The 18,815-nt window shown below is 42.6% G+C and overlaps 1 protein-coding gene across 7 annotated transcripts in view; it reads right to left on the bottom strand.

Annotated features, from left to right (window-relative positions):
* Positions 1 to 6,994: 6,994 nt before the first annotated feature.
* Positions 6,995 to 18,815, bottom strand: part of xirp2a (xin actin binding repeat containing 2a) — an 85,793-nt gene continuing 73,972 nt past the window's right edge. For 6 of the 7 annotated variants that reach the window (XM_061796845.1, XM_061796825.1, XM_061796863.1 and 3 more), the window contains 3 exons: positions 9,481 to 18,592; positions 7,217 to 7,350; positions 6,995 to 7,133 (listed from right to left, as the gene is read on the bottom strand). In XM_061796845.1, coding sequence (XP_061652829.1) covers positions 7,256 to 7,350; positions 9,481 to 18,592 — 9,207 coding nt within the window. In that variant the 3' untranslated portion in view covers positions 6,995 to 7,133; positions 7,217 to 7,255. Of the gene's footprint in view, positions 7,134 to 7,216; positions 7,351 to 9,436; positions 18,593 to 18,815 lie in introns of those variants that run through there. The other variant, XM_061796835.1, reaches the window with a different exon arrangement.

The raw sequence follows: 18,815 nt of genomic DNA on the forward strand, positions 1-18,815 counted from the left end.
ACTACTCGTCACTTTAAACCACATACACTCCTTGAAGTCTCTGCGCCCTTTGCACAATGGTCATTGCACCGGACTATTGCAATATTTGTCATTCGAACTGCAGTAAGTGCTAGAGGACTCTGCATCTTTTTGCTCAATTGTCAAAAAAAAAAAATTACCGGCATTACCAGATAACTAGTAACCCTTTACTGCTCAGTGACTGTTTTTTTTTTTTTTTTTTTTTTTTTTGTCAATGTCTTTATGTCTCAAAATTGTTCTCTGTCAATTGACTGTCTGTTGTCGTACTAGAGCGGCTCCAACTACCGGAGACAAATTCCTTGTGTGTTTTTTGGACATACTTGGCAAATAAAGATAATTCTGATTCATATATTTTTGTTCAAACTGCATTTCGTTATGTTAAGATGTTATCGTTATCGTTTTGTTGATGGATAAAAGCATGTGTTTACGTTAAAGTTCAGAACAAGTCAATTGTTTATATTCCCATTGATATGTTGAGGTATTTTTGGGTTTCAGAGGACTTTCAGACTTCAAATTGGGACCTGGCACGCTTTAGGTTTTGGTAATTTCTGGAGTAGTGTCTGATTCATAACATGTCAGGTCATAGTAAAACATGTTGATCAATTTTCCTAAGTCCCAGCTGATGTACATGAATGATTTCCTCTTTTTTTGTTGTTGTTGTTGTAAAAATACAATTTGTCAGAATCAGAATCAGAATCAGAATCAAAATCAAAATCAGAATCAGAATCAGAATCAGAATCAGAATCAGAATCAGAATCAGAATCAGAATCAGAATCAGAATCAAAATCAAAATCAAAATCAAAATCAAAATCAAAATCATTAGAGCGTCAGCCTCACAGTTCTGAGGACCCGGGTTCAATCCCCGGTCCCGCCTGTGTGGAGTTTGCATGTTCTCCCCGTGCCTGCGTGGGTTTTCTCCGGGCACTCCGGTTTCCTCCCACATCCCAAAAACATGCATTAATTGGAGACTCTAAATTGCCCGTAGGCATGACTGTGAGTGCGAATGGTTGTTTGTTCCTATGTGCTCTGCGATTGGCTGGCAACCAGTTCAGGGTGTACCCCGCCTCCTGGCCGATGACAGCTGGGATAGGCTCCAGCACGCCCGCGACCCTTGTGGGGAGAAGCGGCTCAGAAAATGGATGGATGGATGGAAAATCAGAATCAGAATCAGAATTTGAATCAGAATCAGAATCATCTTTATTTGCCAATTATGTCCAAAAAACACACAAGAAATTTGTGTGTTTATTTTTTTATTTTTTTGACAATTGTGCAAAAAGATGCAGAGTCCTCTAGCACTTAGAGCAGTTCGAATGACTAATATTGCAATAGTCCGGTGCAATGACCATTGTGCAAAGGGCGGCGAGACTTCAAGGAGTGTATGTGGTTTAAAGTGACGAGTAGTGCGATAATCTTGGACAATGTTGATTGTGCAAATGTTGCAGATACTCCTCAATCAGTGTGCAAATGGAGCAGATGCTACTCTGGCATGAGTGGCCAGTGTTGGTCAACAACAGATATGCTTTCATGGAGGACTAGAAATCAAAGTATTCATATTTCAGAGGTTGAAATCAGATGATTTTGACATTTTTTTAATAATATTTAAAAATGTTTCAAAACCTTTTCACTTCCTTTCCATTTTGTGTCCATTAAGCTTGCTGCTCAGAGTGATGTTTTACTGATTTTTTTTGTCTTCAGTTTTGGCTTTGGGGATTTAATTATCTGGCTACTTATGTATAACTGTAAATGTGTTTTACCTCAACCACAGTTTGACAGTTTAGTTATTTAGTTCTTTGGCCACTATGGAGAGGAACAGAAGTGACGAGTCCGAGTCTGTTCTGTCAAATTCATTGTTCTGTCAAATTCATTTATATGCTGATAACACAGTAATATACTCCTCAAGTTCAGACATTCCACAAATTCAACCATCATTTCTGTGGTTCTGTGACAATAAGTTTCTTTGAAATAAGGAAAAAGTCATACTTTATGTTGTTTTGCTCTTGACCAGATTCTTTGCCTTTGCCACAAAACCGGTATATTGATTTCTGTGATGGAACAGGACTACAAAAGTGGATGAATTTAAATACAGTATTTAGGCCTTTGGCTGGATTCCCACTTATCTTTTAAACCTCAACTCAATATTAAAATACATAATAATTTAAAGTCACTTTACTGTTTTGTTGAATGTTTCTCTCTGCAAGTATGGAAAATAATTGTGAATGCCAATGTTATTTATTGCAACACCCCAGAAACAAATTTTCATTCTCTCACTATTTTATACAATAGTCTTTGTAGATTTGTTATAAGGTCTCCATATAGGACCCAACACCGTGCAATGTACGAGTCCTTGAAGTGGCTAGCTCCAAAGGCCAAAAGGAAATTTAATTGGTTGTTATCTATTGTTTTTTAATGTATTTACTTTATTTCTTGTTAGATAAATTGCAGAAGTTATCATTTATTTGCTTAGCTTGCATTAGTATAATGGACAATTTTAGATGTCTCGCCTTCAAAAAGAAGACTCAGCATCATCCGATGGAAGGGCGCCTGGACCAAGGACGTGATCGGATGTGGTCGGGTCGTGACAGGTGTTGGTTCAATATTATGTGTTGTGTCTTATTACTTAGAATACTATGACTGGGAAAACCCCTCTTATTATCAAATATTTTGTGTTGTGTCTTATTGCTTAGAACATTATGATTTGTAAATCCCTCCTATTTCAAATAAATGCAGGAGCGAGGGGGGGGATTGTTTAGAGCGTGTTGAGAGGCTGTGATCTGAACAATCTCCCATACGCCCTCCTCATGAGAAAAAGAAACCAGCGTCTTCATTCCTTTTGTGTCTATTTTTTATAATGTTGGGTAAGATAAATCCAACATTTCTCTTCCATATTTCTCCTCCATATTTGACAGCGTAGGTTAATTGACTACTCTAACTTGCCTGTAGGTGTGAATGTGACTACGAATGGTTGTTTGTTTGTATGTGCCCTGCGATTGGCTGGCAACCAGTTCAGGGTGTACGCCGCCTCCTGCCCGATGTTGGCTGGGATAGGCTCCAGCGCGCCCGCGACCCTAGTGAGGAGAAGCGGCTCACAAAATGGATGGATGGATGGATTTGAAAGAGCTCATAATTTCTTTCAGCTCACAGTATACAGTAGTTTAAGACACACTGATCATTTATCTTTCTTCACTCCAAGAATTAGGAAAGAAATCGGTCTCCGTGTATTTAAGTATAAAGCTCCATCGGATTGGAACAACCTACCTCATTTACTAAAATCTCTCACCTCTTTCCATAGCTTTAAATCATCTTTATTTGTTCATTGTCAAACATTCTGCTCTTGTTTTTGATTTCCATTTTCTGCTGGACTCAGTCAATCGGGACACACGCTCCATCTTCTTGAAGTTTTACACCTTACATCTAGATGTATTTATTGTGTTTTATTTTGTATCTTGATATTGTGGACACTTTATATAGCATGTATCAATAGATATGTACATGTATATTGTGAAATATTGGGTGGTTGGTGGCAGGCTAGGCTTAGGAGACCACTAAGTGTGAGTGAATTTGTGTGTTTATGGTTTAAGTCTCTGCCTATTGTACCTGTGTTATGTTCTGGATTTATCTTTATTATTTTGTATACCTGCGGTTGGCTGCCGACCAGTTCAGGGTGTACCCCGCCCGAAGATAGCTGGGATAGGCTCCAGCACGCCCGCACCCCACACGAGGAGAAGCGGTACAGAAAATGGATGGATGGATGGATATTTTGTATACTGGTTATTATTTGTATGTGTTGAAAGGAACCCCTTTGATGATGCATCTCAAGGGGCTAATCTTGAAATTTAAAAAAACTAACAGGCGGCACAGTGGGCGACTGGTTAGCACATCTGCCTCACAGTTCTGAGGACCGGGTTTAAATCCCGGCCCCGCCTGTGTGGAGTTTGCATGTTCTCCCCGTGCCTGTGTGGGTTTTCTCCGGGCACTCCGGTTTCCTCCCACATCCCAAAAACATGCACGGCAGGTTAATTGAAGTATCTAAATTGCCCGTAGGTGTGAATGTGAGTGTGAATGGTTGTTTGTTTCAATGTGGTCTGTGATTGGCTGACGACCAGTTCAAGGTCTACCCTGCCTCTCGCTCGAAGATAGCTGGGATAGGCTCCAGCGCTAGGCTCGCGACCCGCATGAGGAGAAGCGGAACAGAAGATGAATGAATGAAACAAACAAACAAGTCAGGGGGCACACCCACACTTTTTGGCTTGCCTTTAATTTGGCCCTTTTTTTTCTCCTTTTGTCTCATATGTTTTCACACCCCTTATTGTATAAACTGAGCATATGTTACTTATCAGTGGCATAATTACAAGCAGCACCCCATCAAAGTGATGTGTATTTTGCTTTTGAGTAAGGTTGCACTCTTTGTTGGTCGTGCCCCATGAGCACTGTGCACCCCATCCAAAAGTAGTTCCACCCCCTCTGGAGAGGAGTAGTTGAACACGAGAGGATGAGAAAATAATCATGCGCCTCTGTTCCAATACAGCTTTTATGCAGACAGGTGTTGTGTAACTCATTAAGAAAAGTTCTGCTTTGCTGTTCTAATGCTCAATAAAAGCTAGAAGCTTTTAACCTCTCTGTTCCCAGAAAGATCTTGCTCCTACTCTGAATCACTCTGAAATGTGCATTATTCTTCTGTTACTGTGGGAATTAAGTGTTTGTAAGTACTTTGGTACTTACATTTCAGTAAAAACAAGAGAAATAACGTCATGCTAAAACCTTTGACCTGCAGTGAAGCTGTACCACACAGTTTAAGCGTAACACAGAGGAATCAAAAGATTAAAAATGAATGAAAAGAGCCTCTACTATGAATTGTCAATCCAGATGTTGCTTGAATAAATGGCTTCATTAAAAAGACAGTAAACATCGATTTAGAAAAAAGGATGCTGAATTATTGAACCAGCAACAGCGGTTGCCTTACATACATAAGGGAGCTGTCAGCAGAATGTGCTGTAGAACCCACTCAAAGTCAGTTTTCCGAAACTTGTTGTTTTTGCTGCGGTAATTGACATACAGTACATAGTACCATATCATCTTTGCTGTAGGAATAAGTGGCTACTAAAATTGGATAAGTAGTATCAAATGAAAAAATGTGTAAGTCCTACAAAGTCTTTCTGTATCAGTAAAAATCAATATACCTCTCTCCAAACAGATCCCTTCTTGCCCATTATGTGTGTGAGGAGTATATCAAACACCCCAGTGCCACAGCTGCTCTCATTTCTCTGTGCACTTACTCATTAAAAAGTCATAAACTGTTGAGGTCATGAAGCTTTATTTCACCCAAAACGCAGACAATAAATGGAAAAAAAGGAAAAACCTGTCCAAATATATTCATTCAAGCAATCAATTTTAGGAAAATCTATTTATGTGAAATGTAATATTGCAAATAATATTGCAGCAAGTCATATGTGAATTCTGTGCAACATACAAGAGCAATTAGTCATGTTTTGGTGCACACCAGGTGCAGCTCATCTTTGCTAAAACTGCTGAAAGCTAGGTGAATTAAATGAGAGCAGTTCATCTCTCCATGGACGAGATAAAATTGAACATCGGCTAGTCTGCCTGATTATGCAGTGCTGGTTGGTATTTAATAATCGTCGCTGTCATCATCATAGCATCGGTTCATCTTGATCTGTTCCTCTGCTGTCAGATTGTCGTCACGGGACCACAGAAAAGCATCCCGACCGCTGTCGCCCTTTCTCCTCTCATCTCCTGCTTGGTCTGCACTTTCCCTTTGGTCTTGCCCTAGATTCAAAAGGTCGTCCAGTGCTGACAGCGGAGGCCCCTCCCCAGCTGTTTTCCCAAAGATGTCAAATTGTAAATCTGATAGCAGACTGGAGCCGCTGGTACTGAGGCCGGCAAAAATATCCTCCAGGAAGCTCGACGTGTTAATCTTTGGCTCAGCCGCCGCCTTCTTGAAAGAAAATGCTCCCTCGGCTTTCTCTTCTGGAAAATGTGCGAAAACGTCTGGATCTGAATCTGTGGCCTCAACACATTTGGCATCCGCTGGCACGAAGGCGTCATCCCTCTGTGCCAATTGTAGCGCTTCAGTTGGCATCCAGTTTGAGTCTTCACTGCAGTCAGCTAGGAAAACATCTTTACTTCCACACACGTCTGTCAAAAGGTTGGACTGAATTTCCCTTTCCTCATCCTCAGTCAGGCCTTGCAACAAAACTTGATGGTCAAGCACCATACCGCTGTTGTTATTATTGTTGATGTTTGAATTTCGGGCCTCATCATCTGGTAAGGTCACCTGTAACGCTTCCTCATTTCTCCCTGCAGCCACCTTTTCACCTGCAGTATAATCTGTCTGTCTGTCACTTACAGTCACTTCCTCCACACTCTGCTCTTCTTGCTTCTCCATCACATTTTTCATAAATCCACTCTGAGTCTCTTCGCTTTGCTCCTCGACTTCAGACTCTACAACAGAGTCTAGTGGAGGCACAGAGTCTAAGGGACTGTTGTTCACTTCCTGGCCGGCACTTTCTCCTGCTGCTTCCTGAGAGCCAGAGGCAGTACAAATTGAAGCTTTGACTGCAGTCTCCTCTTTTGTTTTCATATTTGAGATTAAACAAGCACTCCCTTGCACACTGTCCTGGTGCCCATTTTGTGCTTCCGCAGGGGGAATGCCACCCATTTTCAATGCAGGCTTGATTGGCTGACTGACTTGTTCTTTTTCTTGGGCTGCACCCTCTGCAGGGGGCCATAATGGCTTCATCAGCTTCAGCTGATCCTCAACAGTGAAGGATGTCTTGGGAGAATCAGTCTGAGGTGGCCACACAACAGATATCTTACTTGTGGATTTTGTGTTTCCACTTCCAGCTGAGCTTGTGTCACAATCCTGATAAATAAATTTGCTCTGAGCAGTAGAATATTTGGAATTCTTAACTTTCTTTTCAGGCGAGGATGATTTGAATATGGTCTTTTCAATTGAATCCTTTTGGCTGTTGTTATTCCATCGTTGTTTGAGTGGTTTCTGTCCAAATCCTTCGTCATAATTTCCTTTGGACTTGAAGAGTTGCTTGTAGTGTGGCGTGCAATACATTCGTCCATGGAGAGATGCGTAGTTGCCAAGACTATTAAAGAAGGAGCACAAAGAGCAGGTAAACTCTTGGAAAAGAGGCACAATACAAATATTTGCTGTATGGCATCACTTCACCTTAGTTTGCCTCTACAATGTTCACAGCGAAAGCAGCTTTTATGGAAGTTTTGCTTGTCTGCAATCAGAGATTCCATCGGGTACACCCTCTTCTGACACACCCTGCACAGTTCGGAATCTGGAACTTGAATCTTCTGCACACAGAGGAGATACCATTTTAATTTACACAAACATACATTAACAACAGCATGCAGCTTCAAGAACCTTTTATGGTTCACTTAATCAGGTACGCCTGCACCGCAATGACATGCAATTCAAGAGCTACTGTATGTCAAAAATCTAAAATCAAAAAGCTAATACTGTAAAGTTTTGACTGACACTGCTGGAGTCAAATTGTGGTAAGAAATGATTGTGATCATGCACCCTCATATTTGTGAGAATGAAAACCCTTCATGGCAATTTTATCATTGCACGAACAGGGAGGAAAAAGTTCCATCCATCCATCCATCCATTTTCTGAGCCGCTTCTCCTCACTAGGGTCGCGGGCGTGCTGGAGCCTATCCCAGCTGTCATCGGTACACCCTGAACTGGTTGCCAGCCAATCGCAGGGCACATAGAAACAAACAACCATTCGCACTCACAGTCATGCCTACGGGCAATTTAGAGTCTCCAATTAATGCATGTTTTTGGGATGTGGGAGGAAACCGGAGTGCCCGGAGAAAACCCACACAGGCACGGGGAGAACATGCAAACTCCACACAGGCGGGGACGGGGATTGAACCCCGCACCTCAGAACTGTGAGGCTGACACTCTAACCAGTCGCCCACCGTGTCGCCGGAAAAAGTTCTGAATCATAAATAATGTTTGTAATTGTGGTCATAGTTTGGTCTACTACCACACTGCATCGTATTGTGAGGTGTGAACAAAATACAGTATAAGACAGTTCTCGGTATGATACCTTACAGTTCTATTTGACTGCAAACTACAACCGCAGTAGATATATTGATTAGTTGGACCTTACAAACCTGGTGTTGAATTCAGCAGAACCATTATGCAGTTATTTGTATTTAAAAGCTTTTTTCAGCATCACAGCAACAATGTATCAGATTTGAATTTAAGATCCTGGTTTCATATATCTAGCCTGGATGTATTACTTCAAGTGCAACGTGGAAAACCACAGACTATTCAAATGTATTAAAACCAGTGGCGGGCGGGCTGGAACTCAATGACGTCAGCATTTTTCTGTCTTCTAAGTGGTTGGTCAGAGCAAACCAAGTAGACTAGCAAAACAAGTCTGTAGCAATCTGCACACATTAATACATTTAATAATCAGCATCTCTGGTGAGTTTGCTATATTTTATTTACATGTTTTGTGTTGGTCATGCTATTAGCTAATGATTAATTCTGACCTGCTCCAGATGATGTCTGTGGTACAGCTGTGTTTTGTTATATTGCATCTTTGTATAGTATTGATTAGTATTATACAGTGCAACGGTAAAACCTTGGTTTACGAACAAATTGGTTTCCAAACAAAATTTGGGGATAAATATTTAGTGATTTCACAAACTATGCTTCAGTTCGCAAACAGTCAAAGCATCTACGTGATACACCAAGTTGTGCTTTCTCTCACACAGTATGAGACGTAATTTAGGAAGTATCTTTGTTTTTCTGTGAATGAACCCCCAGTATGACTACCAAAAAAGTGAAAAGCCTAAGTGATTGTGCTTTTTGGAAGCCCTAGAAAGTGTCGCAGTTTCGGTGCCAATTGGCCCGCTTTTACTGCTGGGGCTAAGCGCATGCTGCCACATATTGTTTTATTGATTTGTTTTTCTTTTGAAGAGCTGTCAACACTACTCTTTAATACAGGATGAGGAGTTCCATTACTATGACTGTGAAAATGCAATGCGCTGAGCAGTCATTGCTGGTGCATGTAACATAAGTCCCCACTGCTGGCCTGCGTACTAAATGGCCCGCTCACCACTGATTAAAACACATTGATTGCTTGCTTCTCATTGGAGACAATGAAACAAATAACACAACTCAGTGTGAGAAATAGGAGTTCAATATGTTAGTATCATTGCTAGAATCACATCAAAGTGGCATGAACAAACAGAAAAATATGTGAGCTGTGAATACTAGGTGTGAAACTGCTTGTGTCACTGCACCTGCAAACTGCTCCAAACAACAAAATAGACACGACAACAATAGGCAGGGTTAAGCAGGGTTGATTAAATGTTTTCTTTTTACACAATGAATTAAAATGTCACAACCAAAACACACCATCATGCCTGTTTAGTCTCCTCATGCTGCAATGCTCGGTTTACCCATCACGACAGTCTCCTGCTGATGTGTGACAATCTGTGAACTCCTCTGCTCCATGACTCTGAAGCCCACATTCTGTAAGCTTCCTTGGCTTTCAGCCCAAGACTGCTGCAAGTTTCTCAGTAGCTCCTCGGTAGAGGCATCAGAGGGCACAGCAACTGTTGGAACTCTGCCTCTCACCACATCAGCATAGGATGGAGGATTGCCACGGGTCACAGAGCTCCCACAATACACCTCACTCCTCATGATGTTCCCAAAATCATCAATGCTGCATAACCCCTCAGCAAGTGAGGAAATTTCAGACTGGTCCACTGGCTTAGAGTGGGAAAAGTCTGCTTCTCTTTTTTCAATTTGTTCTCGTAGGTCTCGGGCTGCCTGAGAACTGTGCTCGCCACTTTCAAACACATTCTTTATCGCTTTGACGTTGAATGTTGACATTTCTTCTATTCGCGGGGTGTGTGGGTTGGGCTCTGCATCCTCAGTGTCACTACCTAGCCTCTCTGTGATCGCAATTGGCTCTTTCCTGGAGTAGACGGTTGCTTGTGGAGACTCAAATTTATTTACCAGCTTTGTCATGTCCACTCTAGGGAGGTCCTCTTTCAGGATGTCTGCAGTCAAAACCTGAGCACTCTCCTCAGTATCAGCTTCAAGGCGTTCAGGGATATGAATTGGATCCTTCCGAAGGTATGACTTGTTTTCTTCTCCTTTCTGGGCCTCCTCAAAGAAACACTTTTTGTCTCTGACTGTCATCATGGAGTCGCCCACTTCTGCCACATTCACCAATACCTGCTCATTTCTCACTGTGGGAGTATCCTGTACGATACACTGAGATGATTGCTCTCCGGCATCCACAAACAACTCTGGTGTCGCCAAAGGAGGAGGAGGGGTGGGGTTGCAAGAAACCTTTGAGGTAGTGTCTTTCAATTTCATCAGCTTCTCAGAGCGGTTCATGGTGGGAGATGGCGTGGCCCGGAAGGTAGATGTGGCAGTGTACTGCTTACGAGTTGGAGGCGGAGGCGTTCCGACAGACTTGTAAGGCGGTGGTGACGGGGTGCCTCTGAGCGGTGACTCTATCCTTCTAGATTCAATGCTAATGAAGGTGGGAGAGGGAGTGCGGATGCTTGCCAATGGGGAGTGGACTCTCTGATGTGCTGCCTCACTCAGCTCATGTTGCACTTTGCTTTCGTGCAGTGACTTTTTTTCTTCAGACCCCTTCTTTTCCGTTTTAGATGAACCAATGCTGATTTTTGATAACTTTGTAGTCACACCACTTAAGACCTGATCTGGTTTTGGAGCCACTGGGGGTGGTGGGGAAGGGAACGCTTTCTCTTTCATTTCCACAGCTGTCAGTTTCTCCGCCAGATTTGTGTGCTTAACTTGAATAATATTCTTCAAATAAACCACCATCTCTTTCAACTTTTTCTTATTTGACTGTTTTGCAAGTCCACATAAATTATTTCTCTCATCTGAGCCAACCAGCCAGTCAGGGAGATCACTTATAATCCTGCTGACAGTGGTGGGGTCGATCTTGCTTGGTGTGCCCTCAAACTCTTTCATTTGAGTGAGCAGCTTCTGCATTGCATGACATTTCTCTAATTGTGGCATTTCCTCTGAATGGGCCTGGTCCATACAAGTGATTTGAACAGACATGTCACTTTTTGACTTTCCCGATGTTGTCTGCGTTTTGCTTGCTTCTGCCGGTTCTTGCTTTATTTGCTTTTGATGCATATGAGCAGCTTCTTGCCTCTGAGAGCTATGCTGGACCACCCTCTCAGTCACAACCATTTCCTGTTGTCTTTGGACCTGCTGTGCCCTCATGCTCTGCTGAACCTGTGACACAGACGACGTCTTAGCCTTCTTGGCCATTAAAACAGTGACTGTTGGCGGCTGGGTTTCTTTGGTTTCGTTCATATGCACGGGTTTCCCAGAAATCATGTGACTTTCTTTCTTAATGGGCACCTGATTTTTTGTCTCTCTCACTTGAACTTCTGTTATTGATGATGTCACCTGGTTTCTTTCCTGAGTCAATTTTGCTTCACTCCTCAGTGACACGTTGCTTATCTGCTGCTGGAAGTGCGTTTCACTTTTCTTTGCCTCTATTTGTCCTAATGTGTCATCTTTCTCATCTTTTTTCTGAGCTGGCATCTTAAAGGTTCTCACCTTGAAACTTGGAGTTACCTTGGGAATTTTTGTGGGCTGAGAGGAGGGCATTTTTCCTTCTTTTGTCAAAACCTCATTGACATTTTTTACATCCTTTGCTTCCCGCATGGGTGCAACCTGCCCTTGGACATGTATATTTTCTTGAGATAGATCACTGTGTGTGACAGCGATATTACTGGCCTTGGACTTCTTAATAATTTGCTGCTCCTCAGTGACTGAAGACGTGACGACATTTGTGCATGACTGGACTGCTACATTAGAGGTTTCATGTTCTAACTGGGATACAGAAAAAGGTTGAGTCTTGAGCACGGGCGCTGGTTGATTTTTTACGCTGACTTTTGAAGAGAGTAATTTACCTGAGGAGATCTTGGTCGAAAGTTGCTGGCTATCTAAATTGGAACATCCTGGAGCTACTTTCTTACTTGCCACAGAGGTCAAGGGCTTGCTCAAAGGAATCTGAGATGGGATTTTCTTGGTGGTTATGTGTTGTACTGAAGTTTCTTCTTTGGGAACTTGTACATTTACTTTTGCTGCTTCTGTGGTCTCTACTTTTTCAGTCCCATTTAATGTGGAAAGCTGCAGACTGTCAACATACGGGGTGGGTTGTGTATTTAATGGAGGCGAGGTGGAAGTTGTGACTGTACTTGTCCCTGTTTCCTCATTCTCCATTCTCTGCTGACGGTATTTTTCCTCTGCAAGCATGAGAGGGGTTTTAAATTTGTGAGCGTACGGCCTCGGCTGTGGTGCAGGAGCAGGTTCAGGGGGCAGAGGCAACTTCATGGGGGGAAGAAATATTTTTTGGGGTGGCTGTGGGCTTGCTTTTTGGATCAGTTTAGCAGAAGGAAGGTTTGGTATTTTTGTGTCTGAATGAATTATCTTGTGTGCTTTCTGCTCGCTTGCTTCTGTTATACCTTCCTGAACTTTGACATTTCTGAAGGGTGCTATTGTTGTTTTTTCTTGGTCAAGGTGGAGCTGAGTGGGACGTTGCAATAGATTCTGCATGTTTCTTTGCCATTTTGGTTTAACAGGTGCAGGTCTTTGTGCCTCTGGTTGTTTGGGCACTTTAAACAAAGGCTTACCAATGGACTTCCCTAGATTTGTGCCAGGAGGCAAAGGCATTGCATTAAGTTCTTCCTGTGAAGGTGGGGGAGGAAGGAAATCTTGTCCAGAGCAAGAGGTTGGAGAAGGAGGTGGAAAAAATTCTGGCTCTAATTTTCCACTTTCAACAGGAGGCGGCGGCGGTGGTGGTGGAAGGTCACTTTCCTGCGCTGCGACGGGAGGTTGAGACAAGCAAGATGTTGGGTTTTCCAGCAATGGAGATGGTGGTGGAGGAAGGGAAAGCTCAGACTCAGAGGAAGGAGGTGGTGATAAGGGAGGTGGAGGGAAGTGAAGTTCTGGCTTACCCTTTTTGATCACGCCCCGCGTCACCATGTCGAGATTGTGAGAGTCACTTTTCAAGTTTTTTAAGCTTTGCTTTTGTCTGAAAGCCTGATTCTCCATCTGCTTTTTAGCTGTATGCTCAGTTATTGTGACATTTTCTTTATGAGAGGCCGTTTCCTGCACGACGGTCATCTGTACGTGTTGGACTGTCTTTGTTTCACATATTTGCTTGTTTGAAATATTTGTCTGCAATGAGCTGTGCACTGATTTTATTGTATTCATGTCAGCTGTTTTAGCTTTTGCTTGCTCATAATTAGATGTTTGCTTAGTCTTTATCATAATGGGCTTAGAGGATTGTGTTTTCTGTGGGGGCAGCACTTTGGGCTTTTCCTCTTTTATGCTCTTTTTTTGAAAGGCCCCAGCAGTATTGTCTGTTTTGGATACAGTCATAGATGCCTCGTTGGTAATTACCTGTGTTTTCATCAGTTTGCTTTCATTGTGCTTTTGCGACTCACAGCTTTGAAAGAGTTTTTTCACAGCACTGTCTGAACTGCCTGTTATGGTCTTCTGCTTTTCTTCAAGTAATTGCTCATGTGTCACTTGATTTACAGTAAGTGGATTTTTCTGCGGAGCCCTTACTTTTGATTGCATGCGCTTTGGCTTTGAATACTGTTTTTTTTGCATCAGGCACTTTATCGCGCCTTGAACATCCCCTTTTAATACTTCCTCTTTTTCCACGAAAGTTGTTTCTTGTCCTTCATAGAGTGATTTTATGGATGTTTTCACATTTCCTTCAATGCTCCCCCGGCGCTGCATTCTTGGGCTGGTTGTTGGCTCAAGGAGGAGCTGAATGGTTGCCTTAACATCCCCTTGTTCACTCACTTGATGCTGATGTGTCTTTTTCTCACTGGATGCCTCATGTAAACTATGCATAGCAATGTGGATGTCTCCTTTGACAATCTCCTCTCTTTCAACTTCCTTAACAGCATCTTTGGCCTCCTGCAGGGACTTTAGGGTTCCTTTGATATCACCTGGTACTAAATCTTCAATAGTAGCTTCCATTTTTGTAGTTGCAGACTTCTCAAGTGACTCAAGAGCACTTCTAATGTCTCCTCTGATTATTTCTGGCTTTTCCATTTCTTTGGGCTGATACTGAGCCTTCTCCAGAGATCTTAAAGTCATGGGTATGTCTCCTTTCACCACCTGCTCTTTCTCTATTGCCGCTTTCTGATTGATGGCTTGGCTCAGTGAATCCAAGGCTGCACTAAGGTCACCTTTTACAATGTCTTGTTTCTCCAGGTTTCTGTAAGTCACAGTGGGCTCTGTCATAAAGACTTGAACAATGCTGCATACATCACCAGGAACTATATCATCTTTTGCCACTGTGCGGCCTATCTCCTGCTGATTCTTCCTAAGCAAGATTTTTGTTTCCTCAATATCGCCACCAATAATGCAGTCCTTTTCTACAGCTTGTGCAGTTTCATCTGTTCCATATTGAAGTTGCTTCAAATAGTCCAAGGCTCCAGACTCAATGCACGTGGTGTAAAAGCTTACATTACCCCTTTCTATGTCTCCTACCCTTATCTTTTTAGAGTCCTCTGCCCCCGAGTTGGAGAGAAGGCGATGAAGGGTTTTACTGACATTCCCTTGAATTATATCCTCTTTCTCCATGCATGCTCTTTCCCCTTTATTCAACAAGGAATATATTGTCATCCTCACGTCTCCCTTTTCATCCTCTTGAATCAGAATGCCACGTTTGGAAGAACTCTCATTTCTAAGCAAATTTTTCATGGCCTCCTGAATGTCCCCATGGAGGATTTCTTCTTTCTCAATATTGCTGCCTCTCTCTTGGTTGAACAGTTGCTCTACTGTGGTGTTGATATTGCCCCGCTCTTCAATGTCAATAGTTATCGCCCTCTCAGTGGTCTCCCTACGATTCAAGAGGTTCAACATGATGTTGCTCAGGTCCCCACGGATAATCTCTTCTCTTTGGATTTGGGGAGTCTCCTGGTTCATCAGTTTGTACTTGGCCATGCGAACGTCGCCAATTTCATCTGCCTCAATGAGGATACCTTGTGAATTGACCATTTTCTGACAGTAAAGTTCCTCAAGTGTCTCTTTAATGCTTTTACCTACAATGTCGCTTTTTTCCACAGTCCTCTCATTGAATTCATGGAAAGGTGTCGTTTCAAAGAGCCATGTTGTTGTCTTTACATCCCCCTGTGGGATTTCTTCCCTGTCAATCAAAACCTCTGTGTCCTCCATCTTTTTGATGCTGTCGAGTGGCTGCTTCTCAAAGAGCCACACAGACTGTTTAACATCCCCTTTCATCACTTCCTCCTTTGTCACTCTCTCCATACCATCATACTCTGCTCGTTCGCCACCAATCTCATCAATTGCATGGGTTTCAAACATCCACGTAGCTGATCTGACATCTCCCTTTTGGATTTCACTCACACTGACCGTTCGAATGTATTTTTGTGATGTCTCATCTGCCTCGAATCGCTGCTTGTTTGTCCTCACATCACCACCTTGGATATCTGCAACTGTTTTGGACTTAACTTTTATTTCCTCTGTAATTTCATCTAGAGGTTGTGTTTCAAACCTCCATCTGGCCGAGCTAACATCTCCTTTGTTGATTCCTTCTTCAGTAACAGCTTTTATAACATACACCTCCTCTGAGTCTCTAATAGAATCTAGAGGTTTGGTCTCAAACAGCCACCTGGAACCCACCACATCTCCTCTCATTATCTCTTCTTTGGTGACTGTCGTGACTTCATGGTAACAGCCCTCTTTGTCACGGATAGCATACAGAGGTTGGGTCTCGAACATCATGGTGTAATTTTTGACATCCCCTTTCTCTAAATCATTTCTAAAAATACCTGTGAGTTTTGAAATATCAGACTCAGTGGACTCATCTTTAATTTGATCCAGGGAGAACGTCTCAAAAGTGAAACGGCCTTTGTCAACATCACCCCCTTGAACATCAGTGACCGTTCGAATTTCTCTATCCTCTTTGGATTCATCATGGATTGTATCAATAGGGTGGTTTTCAAACATCCAGGTGCAATTGACCACATTGCCCCTCTGGATGTCCTCAGCCTGCTGCATCTTTAACAGCTGCATTGTTTCCTCGGAGGTGGAGCTCATTATGTCTGATGAGCGATTCTCAAAAATGTACTTCATCCTGGAAACATCACCTGACTGAATGTCGATTTCTGTGACCCTTTTAAAAGAACTACTGTCCTCACCGGTTAGGTTTTCAAGATTCTCTGTCTCAAAAAGAAAGCGAGCCAGCCGCACATCTTTTCCTTGTATGTCTTTTTGTTTCACAGTGCAGGTCTTTAAAATGGTCTCAGACTCTGACTCTGTATGGTCGCGTATGTTGTCAAGACTCTGAGTTTCAAAGAGCCAAGTGCACGTTTTGACATCACCTTTCTGCACTTGCTCAACATTTACCTCACTCTTTTCAACCTTCTCATATAAGACATCCATTGGTTGTGTTTCAAATAGCCACCTGCAAGTCTTAACATCCCCTCTTTCAATTTCAGTCTCCTCTTTAGTCTCCTTTTCTTCACTATCAACATGTTTAATGGCATCAAGCTGCTGCGTTTCAAACAGCCACTTGGCCGTCTTAACATCCCCTGACTCAATTTCTTGTTTAGATATACCTTTTATGATCTGAAACTTTTTAAGGCTTTCATCAAACTCATCAATAGGCCGTGTTTCAAACATCCATCGACAACTATGCACGTCTCCCTTGACAATCTCCTCCCGCCTTACAGTTCTCACCTCATGGTAATGGCCAGAGCTGTCTTGCATCGCATAAAGAGGTGTAGATTCAAAAAGAACTCGGTTAGATTCCACAGATCCACTTGTCACACCCTCAACTTGAATTTTCTGCGTTCCTTCACATTTACTTAAATCCATACTTTCAAATTTTTCCTTACAGTTTGTCACATCACCTTTGTCTAGAGCTTCAATGTTCACAGTTCGCATCACTTCTTTTTTCTCTTCTCTTATATTCGCTAAAGGTTGGCTTTCAAAAACCCACTTTTGATGCCTCACATCGCCCTTTTCTTCTTCAGCTGCTACCATTTTCTGAAGTTTCCCCACGTCAATTAGATCCTTGAGATTTTCCATGGGCACCGTTTCAAACAGGTGCTTTGCTGATTGCACATCACCTCCAACAATCTCCTCACAGGCCAAAGATCGAGCATTGGCATTATCTTTCAACATATCCATAGGCTGAGTCTCAAAAACCAGGCAGTGTTTTTTTACATCAGCGCCGATGATCTCTTCCCTTTTTTTCCTGGTGGTCTCCCATTCCTCATCCTTGATGGTGTCTAGAGTCTTTGTCTCAAAAAGCCATCTACCCTTATTGACCCCCCCTTGAATGTTGTCCTCCATGGAAATACCACATATAATCTTTACATTAGCAAGGTCTTTGTTGATAGTATCGAGGGGTTGGGTTTCAAACATCCAGCGTGATGTCTTTACGTCTCCTTTCTCAGTCTCCTCCCTGCGAATGGTTGTGATCTCTAGCATCTCTCCCGAATCCCCCCTGATGACACACATGGGCAGAGTCTCAAACATGCGAGTGGTTGTCTTCACATCCCCTTTAACCTCCTCTAGCTCAGACTTTAGGCTAAGAAAATTGCTTTCCTCAATCGTTTCTGTTTTCCCCAGTGAATCTAGATGCTGGGTCTCAAAGAGATACCTGGCAGTTTTCACATCTCCTCCAGTGATGTCTTTTGTGATAACAGTGTCCTGTTCATCTTCTTGATAGATCTTATTCAGATAGTCTAGTGGCTGCGTCTCAAAGAGCCAAGTAGCAGTCCGGACATCACCTCTTGCAAGATCAGTCACCTTTTGTATCTGCTCTGAAGAAGCAAGTGTCTCACTCCCCAAAACATCCATGGGCTGAGTCTCAAACATCCATGCTGTGTATCTTACATCCTTACCAGCAATGATTTCTTGCTGTGCAATATTCTTAACCTCATTCTCATCAGGCGTGTCATCTTTTATCGTGTCCAATGGCTTGTTTTCAAACATCCAGCGCCGAGATTGCACTTCTCCTCTAAGGATTTCATCCCACTCCAAAGATTCTCGATCAGGGCTCGTACTCCTACTCGAGCCCTCATTTTCAAACATAAAGCATGTCTGCTGGACATCCCCCACCATTTGCTGAGTCTGTTCTGACTCAGTAAGGGGACTTAGGTAGTCTTCTTCAAGGTTCTTACGAACTTCTGGATGAATATGCTTGTAGATGCGCTTTAGTTCAGCCCTGCTCTTGTTTTTAAAGTACTGCTCCTTGTTAACATTGCTTTTATATTGGGGGTCTTGCCTGTGGGGCTGGGCACTGCTCTCATGGGTTTCCTGAGGTACCTCAAGCAGATTCATAGGAGGAGGAGGAGGAGGAGGAAAATACTCTTCTGTTTCATGAGTCACTGATGACACTGCACATGTGGCAGTGGTCTTTACAGAGGAGGAGCTTTGGTGGCTGGTCATTGTTGAAGCTTTGGACAACTGGCTTACTGGCATCCACTGAAACTGGTTAAAATCCATATCGACCTAGGTAATTCATAAGTGGGCATGGCAAGAGGAGACGTTAAAGTAAGGTTGCATTGTATTTCCAAAAACCAGTAATGTCAACAAATTCACAATGTATTCACAATAGGATTAAATGTCAAGTCTATGTTCAGTTCACCGTTGAACAGGTTGGAAGTTACAGCATATTTTATTATTTCATGTGGCCTAATATTCTAGTCATATGACATAAAACTACGATCTATTT

The sequence above is a fragment of the Phyllopteryx taeniolatus genome, chromosome 1 (genome assembly GCF_024500385.1).
Source record: "Phyllopteryx taeniolatus isolate TA_2022b chromosome 1, UOR_Ptae_1.2, whole genome shotgun sequence".
NCBI lineage: Eukaryota > Metazoa > Chordata > Actinopteri > Syngnathiformes > Syngnathidae > Phyllopteryx > Phyllopteryx taeniolatus.